We start from the raw sequence: 15,340 nt of genomic DNA, 5'->3' as shown, positions 1-15,340 counted from the left end.
GCGCGGGAACCCGCCCGGTGCCCCTGGTCTGCTGGAGACGGTCTCCAGCAGACCAGGGGCACCGGAGCAGCTTACGAACGGGGCTTTCTCGCCCCGACTTCCGGGGCGAGAAAGCTCCGTTCGTAAGTGCGGATCCGACGTAAGTCGGATCCGCGTAAGTCGGGGACTGCCTGTAGTACAAACTCTTTTAATATAGTGTTTTTATGTACCATTCTTAACCTGTTCCAGGGTTTTTCCAAAAGATAATGCTCATTGTACATTTTTATAGTTGTTGGTACCAGCAGCATATTCGTTACAAAAAAAAATAACATCAGCAATAAGAACAAATGCACTGCAAATGCACATTTACAATTATTTTTGTCATGCCACTCCTTTGGCTCAATACCATTGGACTTCTGGCCTTTTAGGATTACGCTGTGGCTTCCTTTTGCTAAATCAAGGCGTTTTTTCCCCCGTCCTCCTTGCCCCATTGGCTCAAATTCTGATCTTCCTTAACAATCCAATGGGCTGGCTGGATGTGTCCCCTCTGCTGCTAATGGCCATGGAGTCTTCCTCCCTCAGTCAATCAGGTAATAAGTGGCAACACAGACATATTCTTTCTCTCAGTTTTCAGTTTCTTAACTGTTGCCATTTCCATAGCTTATCTCTGCCTTAAAGACATTCTATCCCTTTCCACTAGCCTGACAGATTCCAAGTTCTGTTGTCCTTTCATTCCCAGGCAGTGCTCCCATGTGGAATCAGATGCTAAGTTTCCTAAGAGATAAGTGTCCATAGTGTCTAGAGATAGGAGTTTATCTGCCATCTCCTGTATTCTCCAGGGATTTATCACATAGCTGTGCTGCATTCTCAGGTTTCCAGTTTTTCCTCTGAGCCTGAGACACACACTGTCCTTTTACAGAATTAACATGGAAATATTTCTGTCCCAACCATACTGACTTCTCAGTAAGCTGGTCAAACACAGCCACTTGGTCTTCACGGGACTGTTCAAACTTTCTGATAGTTTCCACTTCATCTGAAACAACTTTAAATTCACCTGAAACCTCCTCAAAACAGTCCACATTGGATCTTTCTAAACCCAAATAAATGGAGTCATTTTTAACAGGAAAACTCTGGCTGTTAGGAACTGAAACAAGTTTCTTAACAAATAAATGGTTGCCTTCTACAGATAGACCTTTTTTTCTGATCTCACTCAATCAAATCACTTCCACTTCCTTCAGCCACAGCAAACTACTTGTGAAAACTACCATAAGGACTCTCTTCCTTAGGAGTTTCTTTAAGTAGCATTTCATCTTCATGTGGCTTTACAGAGGCATTGCTCTGCTGAGCCCACAACCAACTCCTTCTGAGTTTCTCTTACACCTAGAATCATCTCTGGCCCATCAGGTGGGAGTTTTGCACAGCCCTCTTTCAAGCCAACAGAATCACTAGGTTAAAGGTTAGAGACGTTCTCCTTCCCTTTGCGGCTTTCCTCATTGGTATCATGAAAGTTACCTGCCTCAGCACACACAAGGATAGGAACCTCTTTCTTCTTGCTACAAGTTTTCACACTGTCAGTAGGCACCACAATCCAATTTGATCTCTGAGAGTGTCATCATGATAGAATAATAGGAATTTAACCAAGTTATGGCATTATTCTCCCCAGCAGACCCTAAGTTAGGAGCTTTCCCTTTCTGGGCTCCAGTTGTATCCAGAACCAACTCTGGGGTCACTGCAATATCCTCAGCTAGCACGGGCTGAGAGGCACGTTCAGCACACAAAGACCTGGGAAGAATCTCTTCCATCCCAAGTGTGCTGCAGTCCAACACAGACAAACAACCAGAGACATTTAAATTCTCCTTTGTCCCAGCACCCGGGGCTGATTTCAGACACACACCTGGAAACGGAGACAGCTTCCTTCACAGACAAATTGGGATTGTCACTCCCAGCAGATAAACTACTAATCGCCACAAACAGTGGCTGATCACACTGAGCTACCTTACGCAAATCATTTGTATCTTGTTCTGGTTTATTTTTACAAGCTTCACTAGCCAACTATCCACTGCCATTAAAAAAAAAAGTCTTCCTCAGTTAGGACTTCACCTTGACCATCAACTTTAGTCTGCTCCAGAGAAACATTTTCCTGATCACTGGGTCCTCCCTGTGCTCCATCTCATTCCAGACTCACTTCTGAGACATCAGATAGGCATTCAGAAATCTCATTCACATTACACTGCTTTTCTGCACAAACCGTTATCTTCCTCGGGCAAACATTTAGAGAAACTATCCCCTTGATTACAGTAAAACTGGTTAGATTTAGATAACTGCCCAGAGTCACACATACCTCCTTCACAAATCTCCCTGATAGTTACACGTGACACAAGAAGAGTTGTATTCGTACACATGTTGGGGCTGGTTCAAGACATTAGCCTGGCTGAACATATCTGTCATATCATCAAACCATATACCAACACAGTTCTACATTGAACTTCCATAAGGATACAATCTCTGCCATTCTTCCCATTTTTTCTTGATCTGGCATTTGTCTGGGAACTCTCTCCTCAGCTTGCTTGGCTTCTTTCTCTTTTTCAGCAGCTTCTCTCTCCAATTCAACATTCTTTTACTGCTCCTTTAAATGAATCTCTGCAAGTTTTTGTTCATACTCAACTCCATTTTCTTTAATGCCTCCTGCACGCTAATTACTTCTGCAGCATCTCTGGCCAGTAACAATTTCAGTTCTCACTTAGCTTTCTTTCAAAAGGTGATTCCTTACTCGGAACACAGATATTCCAGGTCATTTTTAAAAAGTCCCTCATATCATTGTTGACTCATTGCAACTTCTCTTTATCTAATAAACTCTCAATCCCAAAATTCAAATTTAGAATAGTGTGGGGTCCTGGTCCAAAGCTTAATTGATCTGGTTCTGTGAATCCAAGCACGACTATGCCACTGTAATAAAACAGTTTCTGGGGGCACCGTTGAGAGGTCAAATCAGAGCAAATTGCTTGGAAACAGGGCTACTTACATGCCAAGACTGCAGGTACTTCACTATATAAGACACATCAAACCAGTCACAAAGAGCACTTCAGCTGCCAGACTGATCAGCAAGAAGTCACAAAATCACCCTCTTAGACACTCCAGCTTTTTCTGTGCCACAATCAGTACCACACCTTCACAGATGAGAGGTTATGAAAACCAATCTCACCAAATCCCAGCACGTTATTCCAATCCCAAAGGACCTGCCACATTCCCAGGTCAGTTTATATCTTAGATCTTACCAACAGAGCACACTGTGCCAGTCCTTTAGAATCTGAAGTCTAAAGGTTTATTAAAAGAAAGAAAGAAAGAAAGAAAGAAAGAAAGAAAGAAAGAAAGAAAAGGTTGAGATAGAATTGTTAGGAAACAAAATTAGGTACACCAAATACAAAATTCCTGGTGCAGGCTTTTAGCAGAGATGGAATAAACTTGCTATCTCAAAAGTCTCTGGAGTACATCCTTTGTCGGGATGGGTCATCAGTCCTTCCAGGCCCAATTCATAGCAAAGAGGCTTCCGAAGTGATGAGCTAGAGTGAAGACAAATGGAGGAATCTCTGGGGCCCTTTTTAGAATCTTGCCCAGATGGAGGGAATCCCGTTGTTCTTGCTGTGTGAAAGTACCTCCCAACGTAGAATAGTGATAGAAATGTAGCCGTGTTAGTCTGGGGTAGTTGAAGCAAAATGCAGGACAATGTAGCACTTTAAAGACTAACAAGAGTCCCAACGTAGAGTTCATCACATGAGCAAGTCATTTGTCTGTGTCCTTTTCAGCCAAGCTGCCATTGCCTACTTACATGACTACAGGTTTGCAGCCAAAATTCCTTAGATGTGTATTAATAACACTTAAGGATCATTGCCAGTGAAGTACTGCTTGAGTAGCCACCCTTTCACAATAGGAGTCAATGCTAGCTGATATCTCCCAGAAGCAAACTTTTGAAATACAAGTACGTAGCCAATACGCAGACTTCGACTACAAAACTCATACATGCATATGAATAGTATAAACAGAATCAGCAAAGCAAAGGCTTTCAACAGGCCCCTCACTTGGCCCACTTTGTATAAAATTTTGGGCAAATACACAACAGTGGGTTCAACAATTATCTGCATAGTCACATCAAAAGCCCAATAACGTCACAAGCTCAGGCCATGTCTACACTACAAAATAAGGTTGATTCTGTTCAGGTGTCCCGATTTTGCACAGTCAAAGGTCCATGACCCCATTATGTGCAAGACTTCAATATGTTTTGAAGTAGCACATCCCCATTAGGGAATCTGCCATTGACTTTGAGAGCAATGCTCAGTGGGTAGCTATCCCACAGTGCCTGCACCACTTTGCATTCTCGGTTATGCTCCTGGTGCACTCTGGGATCAAAACTGTACAGTCGGTAGTTATGAGTTCATCATCAGCATCCCATAAAGTGCTCATCAAGTCCCTCCTCAGTTGCTTGAGATCAATGGGAAACATTCTTTTCATGCCCTTTTTGGCCCAGGTTTCCTGTGCAGATGCTGTAGTAGCGCAAGCATGGATTTCATTTTGCATAAAACCATTGTAATGTTGATGTCTACTTTGTTGCACTTAATGGTGCAGTATTGTGAAAGTGCAAGCACAGTATTCCAGGAAAAGGATAAGGAGGAATCTTCCCTATCAGACAATCCCTTGCATTCAGTGAAATGGAAACACAGCTGGCAATTGATCCTCTGGACTCTGTGGAATGTTGGTCCTGATGCTGTGAGACAAGCACTGACTGGTGGAACCTGCATAGTGCTGCAGTTTTGAGCTGATCAACAGTAGCTGCAAAACTTCCAAATGCGCAAGGCCACTTTCATGGAACTTTGTGAATGGCTTTCCCCTGCCTTGAACTGCAGGGACACCCGAATGAGACCTGCTCAGACCGTGGACAAGCACGTGGCAATTGCTCTGTTGGAGATTGCCACACCGGACACCTACCGGTCAATTTGGAATCAATTCTAAGTGGGGAAATCTATGGGGGAGGGGGGCGGTATACAAGTAGCCAAGGTGATCAATACCATTCTGCTATGGAAGGTAGAGACTCTGAGAAGCATGGTTACCATGGTGGAGGGCTTTGCCACAGTGGGGTTCCCTAACTGCGGTGGGATAATAGAACACACATCTCCATCTTGGCCCCTGACCACCTTGTCAAGGAGTACATAAACCGCAAGGGGTACTTTTTGCTGGTTCTGCAGGTGGTAGTGGATCACAAAGGTTGTTTCACCGATATCAGTGTGGGATGGTAGGGAAAGGTGCATGATGCATACATCTTTAGGAACTTGTGTCTCTTTAGAAAGACGCACCCTGGGACTTTTTCCCAAATCGGAAAATCAGAGGTGGAAATGTCAGTAGTGATCTTTGGCAACCCAGCTGCCCCTTGTTCCTGTTGCAGACTGGATCCCAATAAGGAGAAGTTCAACTACAGGCTGAGCAAGTGTAGAATGCTGGTAGAATGTGCTTTTGGGCATTTAAAGGGAAGGTTTAGGAGTCCTGTGTCCACCACACCCCACTTCCTGGGAGAGTGCCACTTTCCCATCCTGCAGGAGCCTGTGAGCAGGAGGGAAGAAGGGAGAGGGTGCCAGAGGCTGAAGCCATGCTAGTAGCAGAGGCAGCAGCTAGCTAATAGTGTCCCCTCCTCCTTCATCTAAGTTGCAATGTGAGATATCAGTCTTCTCCAAATCACAGAGTGATAGGGAGTGAATGCTGACTGACTGTGGCCAGAAACCCAGGCTTTACACTGCAATGTTTTATGCTGCAGCAACACCAGACCACTTACTGATAGCTTGGCATGAGAAGGTGTCCTACTGTGGAGGACAGAATACATCTGACCTCCCCAGAAACTTTGTGAGAAGGATCAAAGTGTTCCTATCTGAGAGCTTCATGGAGATGTGCAGGGAAGGATTCATTCTCCATCTCTAGACACAATAACAAGCTGTTCCCAGGCCCCCTGCGCTGTGTAGGCACAGAGCCTGCTTCATGTCACACCCAATTGCCTTAACCCACTTGCAGCAAGGAAAAAGTTTTGAACTTATTAGAAGTGCCCTCCCAGGCATCAGTGATTGACTGCAAGAGGTCCTGTGAGCAGGGGACTGGCTCCAAAGTGATGAAAAGTTCTTGGCTCTCATTGACTGTCTTGGGTGGATCCCGTGGCCTGCCTTGGAAAGCTGGTTGGGTCCCCTTCTTAGGATCATATGCAGCTGGTTGTAGAAGCAGCATGTTTGTGGTGATGCACCAGAACATCCATTTGCCTCCTCTGTCTGGTGGTAGGACTGCCTCAGCTCCTTTATTTTAATACAGCACTGCTAGGGGTCCCTGGAGTATCCTTTTGCCACCATGCACTTTGCTTTCTTCACCTAGATATCTGTGTTTCTTTTGCTGTTTCCAAGATCAAAGAGAATTCTTCTCCCATGCCTTGATGAGGTCCAAGATCTCTTGCATGCTCTATGCTGGCATAATAAATCGCTATTCCAAAACATCCCTTACTCCTTGTGGAAAGAGGTTTTCAGGGCCATCGGCACAGTGAGCCCATTATGTTTTGAAATAATGGACGTGCTCAAAAGACGTGGAATAGCTATTTTGGGATAACTCTAGTATTCTGAAATAACACTGCAGTGTAGACATAGCCCTGGAGACCAGCAGAGGCACAAGTTCTGGCCAGAGCAGTCAGCGTGGGGCATATGGGATGCCTCCCCAAGGCCAAGAATCTCAACTTTCTCTACACTGGGTCTACGCTACCATGAATTGGACCATGCCGAGTCAAATGTTGCATTACTTCTCATGAAAAGCAGGAGTACCAAAATTGACTTCAGCAGCTCTTAAAGGCGATGGAACGGCCATGGTAGTATGGACTCCCTGCTTAGAAAATCGACCTGAAATAGCTAAACTTCATCTAAACTCCTTGGCTGCGTCTAGACAGGCATGATTTTCCGGTAATGCTTTTAACGGAAACGTTTTCCATTAAAAGCATTTTCAGAACAGAGCATCTAGATTGGCACGGACGTTTTTCCACAAAAGCACTTTTTGCGGAAAAGCGTCCGTGCCAATCTAGTTGCTCTTTTCCGCAAAAAAAGCCCCGCTCTCCATTTTCGCAATCGGGGCTTTTTTGTGGAAAACAAATCTGAGCTGTCTACACTGGCCCTTTTGCACAAAAGCTTTGCCCAAAAGGGACTTTTGCCTGAATGGGAGCAGAATAGTATTTCCGTAAGAAGCACTGATTTCTTACAGTAGGAAGTCAGTGCTTTTGCAGAAATTCAAGTGGCCAGTGTAGACAGCTGGCAAGTTTTTCCGGAAAAGCAGCTGATTTTCTGGAAAAACTGGCCAGTATAGATACACAGCCCTTGTGCAAACCAGCCCTCATTCCCAGACAGACAGCAGCAGGCAACAGGGCTAATGTGCTGAATGCCCCCGGCTGCTTAGTGCAGCATGATCCCACTTTTAACCCATCTTGTTTCCTAGTCTCGGCACTCTCCAGCAAGGACAAAACCCACCCCTCCAAATCAGCTGCTGCACACCTGTGGGTGGCTCTAGCCCTGCCCCATCCCCTGTTAACTCTGATTGATTGAAAGATAGTGTCAGTGTCTAAATCATAGTCAATCAGAAGGAAAGGAAAATTACATTATTTCAAAGGAGGACAGCAAAAAGCAGCCATCTCTAACTTGCCCGAGATCTGACATCCCCAAATGCTTGTGGGTTCACTTCTATCAGGGAGAAATGGGGGAGCGGGGAAGAAGTTCACTCCTGGAGCAAGGTAGAGAAACAATTCCCATAGGTTGCCCCGCTGAGGAAAGTTTGCTTTCTCTTTGCTAAATGTTGCTACTGCAATTCAACCTTTGTTCCCACCTTTCAACAGACATAAACAACCTGCAATATCTGCTGGACACAGCCAGGTGTGTAGCTTTTATTTACACCATCACGCTGGTGGCCACACTCTGGGTTTACACTATGCTACAGGGACAGGACGTGCTGAGCCTAGAATGTTGGGATTTCTATTTCAGATGCTCTGGAGTCCCCCAAACAGCTAGATACAAAGTGCTCCCTGTTAATACAATGTCCCATTGCCTCATTGTCATCTCATCCCTGGAATTTGATAACAGCAAGGTCCACTTGTTTGTTTAAACTTGTGGGGTGGGGAAACTCTTTTTGGTCAGTGACCACCTGAGCCTCAGCAAAACCAATCAGGGCCCACTCAACATAAGTTAAAAAAAAAAAAAAACCAAACAAACCCCAAACAAAAATCCTTCACTGATGTGGCCCCTGACTGAGAAGCAGAAAGACACTCCCCACATTCCCCTCAGACTCTTGACCTGGGGGTGGGGCAGGAATGTTGATTCTGTCCCCCCCTCAGGCTCTGGGATGGGGCCAAAAATGAGAGGTTCAGTGTGAGAGAGAGGTCTTCCAGCAAGCAGGTTTAGGGTGTGCGAGGTAGGGTGGGTGCTAGGGTACAAAGCAAGCTGGAGATGGGGTGCTGGAGTAGAGTGAGGGTGCAGCAGCTGGCTGGGGGGGCTACAGGGCTGGAGCCCCAGCCCTCTGTCCCCAATTATGGGAGGGGGGTGAGAGATCTAGCTCCTCCATTCCCCACCTCTGAAAGTGGGCCTGAGCCCAGCTAGCACTAGTTATCCCTGCAGGGCAATACTGGAGCAGCTGCTGCACCCTGGGCCCTGCTCCCAGTTCTTTTGAGGGCGACGTTTTGGCTGCAGGAAGCATGTGCGGAGTTTTACAAGCCGATTTCTTCCCCTTCCCCTGCAGGGCTCTTCCATCCACCACCCCCCTGCTCCAGTCTTCCTCCTTTTGCAACCTCTTCGTGGGTCCCACTTGGCTTCCCACGCAAAAACTCATCGCAGCCCAGGTCTTGCTCCTCACTCCTTTGCCCCCAGAGCCCCTTGCTCCTAAGAGTTGTCTCCTGGGAAAACAGGGCCCGGGCGTCAGCATCTCCCTTCTCTGCCCAGAGCCTGTTTGCAGGGGAGCTCGCGCTCCGCATTGGCTCCACGCGAGCAGGAAGGCTTTTGTGTCCTTCCCCCTTTCAATACGGAGTGGAAGGTGCCATGAAAACGTTCGGCTTCCTGTTTAGCAGCCTCGCGGCTTGTTTGGCTGAGTTTTGTTTCCCCCCCACGGGGAGGGAGGGGGGGAGTCTGGGTGTGGGGGAGAGAGTAGAAAACGTTGGCTCTGTCCATGGTCAAAGTAATTCAGCTGTAATCCCCCTTTCTCTTCCTCTCCTGGAGCTCTATTCATATTCTAATCACAGCTTTGCCTTCCCTAAAGCAGCCACTTTATCAGAGCCCGAGCTTTGCACTTTTACTTCCCCTTCCAGCTCTTAAAGCCGCCTTCAGAACAGGCAACTTTGTTTGCAGCCTTGCTCCCTTCCACCCTGGCTAGCAGCCCTCTGAGGTCGTCCTAAAAGGGGCAGGTAACGGTCGGGTTTGTATTAGGAGTTGCATGGCCGCGGAGGAGCACAACCTTTCCCTGCTTGCTGGGAAGCGCCCACGTTTGCACGTCCAGTGTCTACCACTTGCACACACCCCAGCCTCCTGTGCAGCCCGTGCAGTCTGTGCGCAGTGCCCTAGCAAAAAATGCATGGGAATGGGGGGTGGGGGGGGCTTGGCAGTGGCACAGAACTGAAACATCACTTCTGTTCACAGGCCACTTTCTCCTGCAAGGCTGGGGGGCTCCAGTTCCCTGTGTGTGCGAACGAGCGCATCTTAGGATCCGGCGTGGGGGGGGGGGGGATCGATTCGGTCTTTACACACACACACACACACACCAGAGCGCGCACCCACATCTCCTGCTTGTTTGAAGAGCTGAGCCAAATCTGAGCTCAGGCTGTAATGAGCCAAAGCCTAGGAGGGAAGGGGGAGGGGGGGGAAGGGAGGGTGGAAAGGCCGCTGGAACTTTAAATCAGAAAAACGTTTCTAATGCTCTAACAGAGGAGGGAAGTCGAAGTGTTGGGATTGCGTAGATCTAAGGCCCCCCTTTTGGGAGGAAAGCTTTTCTTATTCAAAACAGCATCACAATGGGCTTCACATTGAGCCTTGCCACATCCCCATCTGACTAGCAGCCATTCATCAGGCTGGCTGGCCTATCAATGACATTTCTCCCATCAGGGCTCCTATAAAATGATGCTTTTTCCCATGAAACATCCGCAAACATTTTGACGGGTCTGGCTTTGCCCTGCTGGATTACTGAGTGTCCCTCTCTCTCTCTCTCTCTCTCTCTCTCTAACCTCCACCCCCTCAACCATCACCTCTCTCTCTCTCTCTTCCCCCACCCCCCTACCCCGTTCTCTGTGTGCATCTCTGAGCCAGGGGATCTCCAGACCCCGGGACTTTGGGGCTTCCGTGCTGTCCATGGGAAGAGCATGCATTGTGGGTTACTGGAGGAACCTGACATGGATTCCACAGGTTAGTTCCACACTCGAGACAGCAGCCTCCCACTGCAGCCAAGTGGAGACTGTTCAACTTGACAGTGAGCACGGAGGAAATAGACTAGACTCCAACAGGCGAAGAAGTTACCCGGCTTCCAGTTCAACGTGTGTGTGTTGTGTGTAGGTGTACGTCCATGTGTGTGTACACGTGTGTGTGTGTTCAGTTCTCCAGCAAGAGCCCAACTTGTGTATAGGGTTTGGGGCTGAGTTGTGTGAAAATAGCCAGGGTGGCTGGAGCCTTGAGTTTACACTGGCAGCTGCGGTGCAGGCTGGATGTCCCCCCCCCCCCCTGCCCCGGGGTCCAGGCAAATGAATCCCCTCTCTGCTTTTAGCGTTCGGCACTGGCTAGATTTGAGCGGAGCCTTTCCTGGGCGACAAATGACGGTCTCGATAAGGAAGGGGATTTTACTGACCTCACCCCAATGGCGGCTGGTGGGCCAGCTAGACTCCGAGCGGGGCTGGACAGCGAGTCCGTGGCTGGGGCGGCCGGGCTGAGTTGGGAAGGGCTCCTGATTCCAGCCCGGCGTGGGTGGAGAGCCAGGGGGAGCGGGGCCAAACTCCCGAGCACCGCGGCAAGCAGAGACAGCCCGGGCTAGGGGGAAGGGGCGCGGGGCAAAAGGCAGAAGAGGGCATCGCTGGAGTGTGTGGCTCCTGTTTCGGCTGCAGCGCGCCGACACTCCGGGGCTGGCCCGGCTCGGTGTTGGGAGTCCGAGGGCCGTGGCGGGCAGGGTTGGTGGCAGGGCAGGGTGTGGATGGCTCCGAGCAAATTCACGGGCCCACGTTACTTCTTAGCTCCGTTATTGTAAGGCCTCCCCCACGCCGGGGCTGTCAGATCCCGACCCTCCGAAATGAAGGCGCCCCCCTTTTTGCGCCGTTCACACGGCTCCCACCCTTCCCCACGAGGAAAGCGGGTTCGAAATCTTGCACCCACAGACATGACACTTCTAGGTTTATTCTCCACGGGCCCAGGGCGACTCGGGTCACAGCGGCGTCACGCATATGACTTAGGAAACCAATTCCCACTCCCAAGCGGCTCCCTGAACCCACCCGGATCCTTTGCATTTGTCTGAGAAGACAAAACAAAACCCCCCAAACCATCCTTCCCAAAGAGGCCTCGCTCTGTCCAGAAAGGCAAAGCCCTCTTTCCCGAACAAGCCCCTCTTGGAGCCCCTGCCATGTTTCACTGGAGGACTGGTCCCTGTAGGGATTGCTTGCCCTGGTTGCGGCTTGTATCCCCCTTTGCAGAGGTTTCCATCGAGGCGCAGTCCTTCATCATTTCTTACAAAGTGCTGTCGAGGGGAGTTGTCATAGATTTCAGTGGGTGCGGGCTCGTGTCTGTACTACTGATCCGAGAGGAATTGTGGGCCAGATCCTGGAATCCTTTAGGCGCTCGGGACTGCATGAGAGTTTTATCCGAGGAAGAGCTGCAGGATCCACCCTGAAAAAAACTAAAACTTCTCTTTTATGTGGCTGCTTCTCCCTGACCGCGCTGTATTTCCCACTGGGAATGTTCCCGTGTGTGTCTTTCCCTCGGAGGCAAAGAATCTCCCTCTGCCAATTCAGTAACTTTAGGCAGTTCTGCGAGAGGGAGAGCATGGGGATCTAATTAATTACCCCTGGTTCTAGAAGGAATCTCCAGAAGTGAAGTTGTGGGTATGTGCGTGTGTGAAAATATTGTGCCACTTCAGACCCCCCTGAGCCTGTCAGCTCTCGGGATTTGTCCCTCTCTCCACTTGGCTCATCGGAAGAAGTGGGTTTTGCCCATGAAAAGCTCATGATACTATAGATAGATAGTTATAAGCTTCAGGGGGTAGCCGCGTTAGTCTGTCCAGGATAAACTTAAAAAACAGCAAACAGTCTGGTAGCACTTTATAGACTAACGAAACATGTAGATGGGATCATGAGCTTTCGTGGGCACAGAGTTATATAGTTAAAGTTAAACTTAAAAAAACAACGAATAGTCCTGCAGCACCTCAGAGACAAACAAAACATGTAGATGGTACCATGAGCTTTCGTGGGCACAGCCCACTTCTTCAGATGCAAGTTATAGTTCTAGTGAGTCATATATAGTTATGTAGTTAGTCTCTAAGGTGACACAGGACTACTGGTTGTTTTTAAAAGTTATCACCGGGTTCGTATAAGAGTCAATGCTGTGTTTTGAAAGGGAGCCTAGATCTAAAGAAAATCTAAAAGGCTGCTAACGGATGGTATAAGTGTAAAGAGTAAAACGCTTCTCCACCTAAATGTGAGGAGCTTCTTTCCCGCATTCACTCCCTAAGCAAAGGGCAGATATGTAAATCTTTCATAGAGGTGTTTGGTGTTTTTTTTTAAATGAAGAGTGTGTGGTCACTGCTCAGGCTTTTTGCTGTTGTGAAGTTTTAATTGTGTGCTTGCTCTGAGAACTGAAGGCAACAGCTGGAACGCAAACCCTTTCCGGGGGAGGGGGAGGCTGGCTAGGGCGAATTTACAAAGATGTGATCCTTTCACAACAACAACAACAACAACAACAAAAAATGGAGTTTGTGATCTCGGGGTGAAAACGTGTTGAAATCTTGAAACGTTGCACTCGCTGGTTTGTCACACTGGCTCTAAGGCAGAGCATAGACTTTTCAGGGAAGAATCGTTAAACAGTGGGATAAAGTTGCCTCGCTTGGCAGGGACTCAAACCCGTTTTATGGATGGGCATTGCTGGTTACTGATCGGTGTAACTGTCTATGGGGATCACAGGGACTTTCAATCCCAACAGTCAGAATTCTACTTCTGCGGCCGCCTCTTTGGGCTGCAGCTCTCTAAATGAGTCAGGGTTATGATAAATGGCAACAGGAGTGATGAAGATAATATTCATCGGAAAACACTTTCGTCTTGCTAACCAGATGGCAAGAAAAGTGGAGCTTTGCAGTTGTCTCATTCAGACACCTTAACCTCCCTTTCAGAGGACTTAATCCAATTAGCTTTTCTTCTGAGTTTCAGTTGTTATGTAAAGTTCCTATTGCAGTTGTGGTGAAATATAGCTTCATGGGAGGGGGGGGGGTTAATTTCGCTTTATCAGTTTTGTTTAAAACAAAACAAAACAACAAGTAACGGGGGAGGGGAAGGAGGAGGAACCCAACCACCCTGTAACTTTTAATTGCAAGATACTGGAATCAACTTACTAATGTTTGCTTTCTAAAATAGAATGCCATCTGCTTAAATGTAACCTAGCTAAACAACCAGTGAAGGTCTCAGAAAGAGGAGTAGCCGTTGTTAGTTTGTAACTTTAAAAAAAGTTTTTTCTCCATTCCTCTGAGGAAGTGGGTTTTGCCCACGGAAGCTTTAGATAGATAGATAGATAGATAGATCCTCTAAGGTACTTCAGGATTGTTCGTTGTTTTAGTCAGTGAAGGGACAGAGTGCATGGGAAACCAATCATTTTAGAATCCATTCGGAGAGTTTGTCTCTAACGAAGAAATCGATTGCTACAAGTCTGGAAACATTACAAAAGCTCCACAGCTTTTAACTAAATCTTCAGCATCGTCTTGTGAATTTTTACTTAATAAAAACCCCACAACAACAGCGTACAAAGCTCCCCCCTCAACATATGCAACAAGTACTCAGAATCAAAGGCAAGATTTTGTTGCAATGAAAGTGAAGGGAGCATCCATACAGCCCGGGGCAGACTTCATCTTCTCGTTTTTTTGTCCTGCTAAAGCAATCCGCTGTAGCTGAGATGGGGAACAGAAGGGAAGAGAGAGAAGACGAGAATCGCTTCTTATAAGCAGCACGGAGCTGGCATCTAATTGAACGAGGCAAGAGGAAGCAGCGACCGAACTGCTGGCCCTGGCTCGGGAAAGCTGAAACTTTTCCCGATTGTCCAAACAAGGCTGTACAGGAGAGTGCGTGTGGAGAGAGCTCGAAAGGCAGGGAGGGGAAACACCCCCGGATTTCTTCTCCTGGGACAGACGCTTATTACTGCGCCCGCCCTTCCCCTCCCTTGATCTAGGCGGTGAAGATGGGCTGGTGTTCTCCCTGGAAGGGGACCCCCTCCCCCATACACTCTTGCTGGGGATGCTGCTTAAAGGCGCTGATGCGCCGGCGTTGGGCCAGGGCCCAGAAGTTGGATCGAGCGATTGATTTTGTTTTCTTCTGCCAGAAGTTAAAGGCAAGTGGAAGAAGCCAGGCCCTGCAGCCGCCTCGCGAGCCGGCCGGCGGCACGTCCTGCCCTTTGTTTTAGGTGTACAAAGGAAGAGCGAGGAGCCGTGGGAGATGGGCACAGAGGGGCTGGGTTTATGGCCATCATCAGAGAGCGCTCCCCGCCCCCCTCCAAGGGCTCCTCCGGACTCATTATAACAGGCCCCCACCCAATCAACCTGCTACCATTGCCTGTCTGCCCTGGGTGGCGAAGGGAGCCTCCTGGCCAGCCCCACCCCACCCTCCAACCAACCCCCCCGCCGGATCCTCCCTCGGCCCTACACCCACATGCCCCCTCCCTTCCCAAAGCCGGACCCCCCCGCCCCAGCGCCTGCCAGTTCTCTCCTCCCCTCTCTAGCTTCTCCTGGCCCCTTTCCTTCCCGCGCTCCATGGGCCCTGAGCTGGGGTCTTTCTCTGGGGGCCAGAGGGGGAGCCGTTCCCACGGCTGCTGGCCAGGGAGGAGCAGACTGGGGGGGGGGGAGTAGCCGCACTCTGGCCACTCGCTTGGCATGGACGAGGCAGGCGGAGACAGGGCACCACGTCTCCCCCCCCCCCCCCGGCTTTATTAACCCAGCCAAGAAAGGCCGAGTCCTGCAGTCTTTACTCCCCCCCCCCCATGCTTTGCGGGGGCTGCGGGTCCCAGCAGAGGCAATGCCGCAGGCAGGGGCAGGCCTGTAAGAACCCAGACAAGCGGGTGCTCGCACACTCTGGGGATGGCTTCGCTGAAAGCCCAGA

The 15,340-nt window shown here is 48.8% G+C and overlaps 1 protein-coding gene across 2 annotated transcripts in view; it reads left to right on the top strand.

Annotated features, from left to right (window-relative positions):
- The first annotated feature begins 10,084 nt into the window (after positions 1-10,084).
- The window catches only part of RFX4 (regulatory factor X4), a 152,162-nt gene continuing 146,906 nt past the window's right edge, over positions 10,085-15,340 (top strand). For both annotated transcript variants that reach the window (XM_006137986.4, XM_006137987.4), the window contains exon 1: positions 10,085-10,415. In XM_006137986.4, the coding sequence (XP_006138048.1) occupies positions 10,373-10,415 (43 nt within the window). In that variant the 5' untranslated portion in view covers positions 10,085-10,372. The remainder of the gene's footprint in view (positions 10,416-15,340) is intronic.

This window comes from Pelodiscus sinensis, chromosome 1, assembly GCF_052426305.1.
Source record: "Pelodiscus sinensis isolate ZL-2025 chromosome 1, ASM5242630v1, whole genome shotgun sequence".
Taxonomy (NCBI): Eukaryota; Metazoa; Chordata; order Testudines; family Trionychidae; genus Pelodiscus; species Pelodiscus sinensis.
The sequence above is the reverse complement of the archived record's forward strand: the minus strand, read 5'-3'. Positions and strand labels throughout refer to the sequence as shown.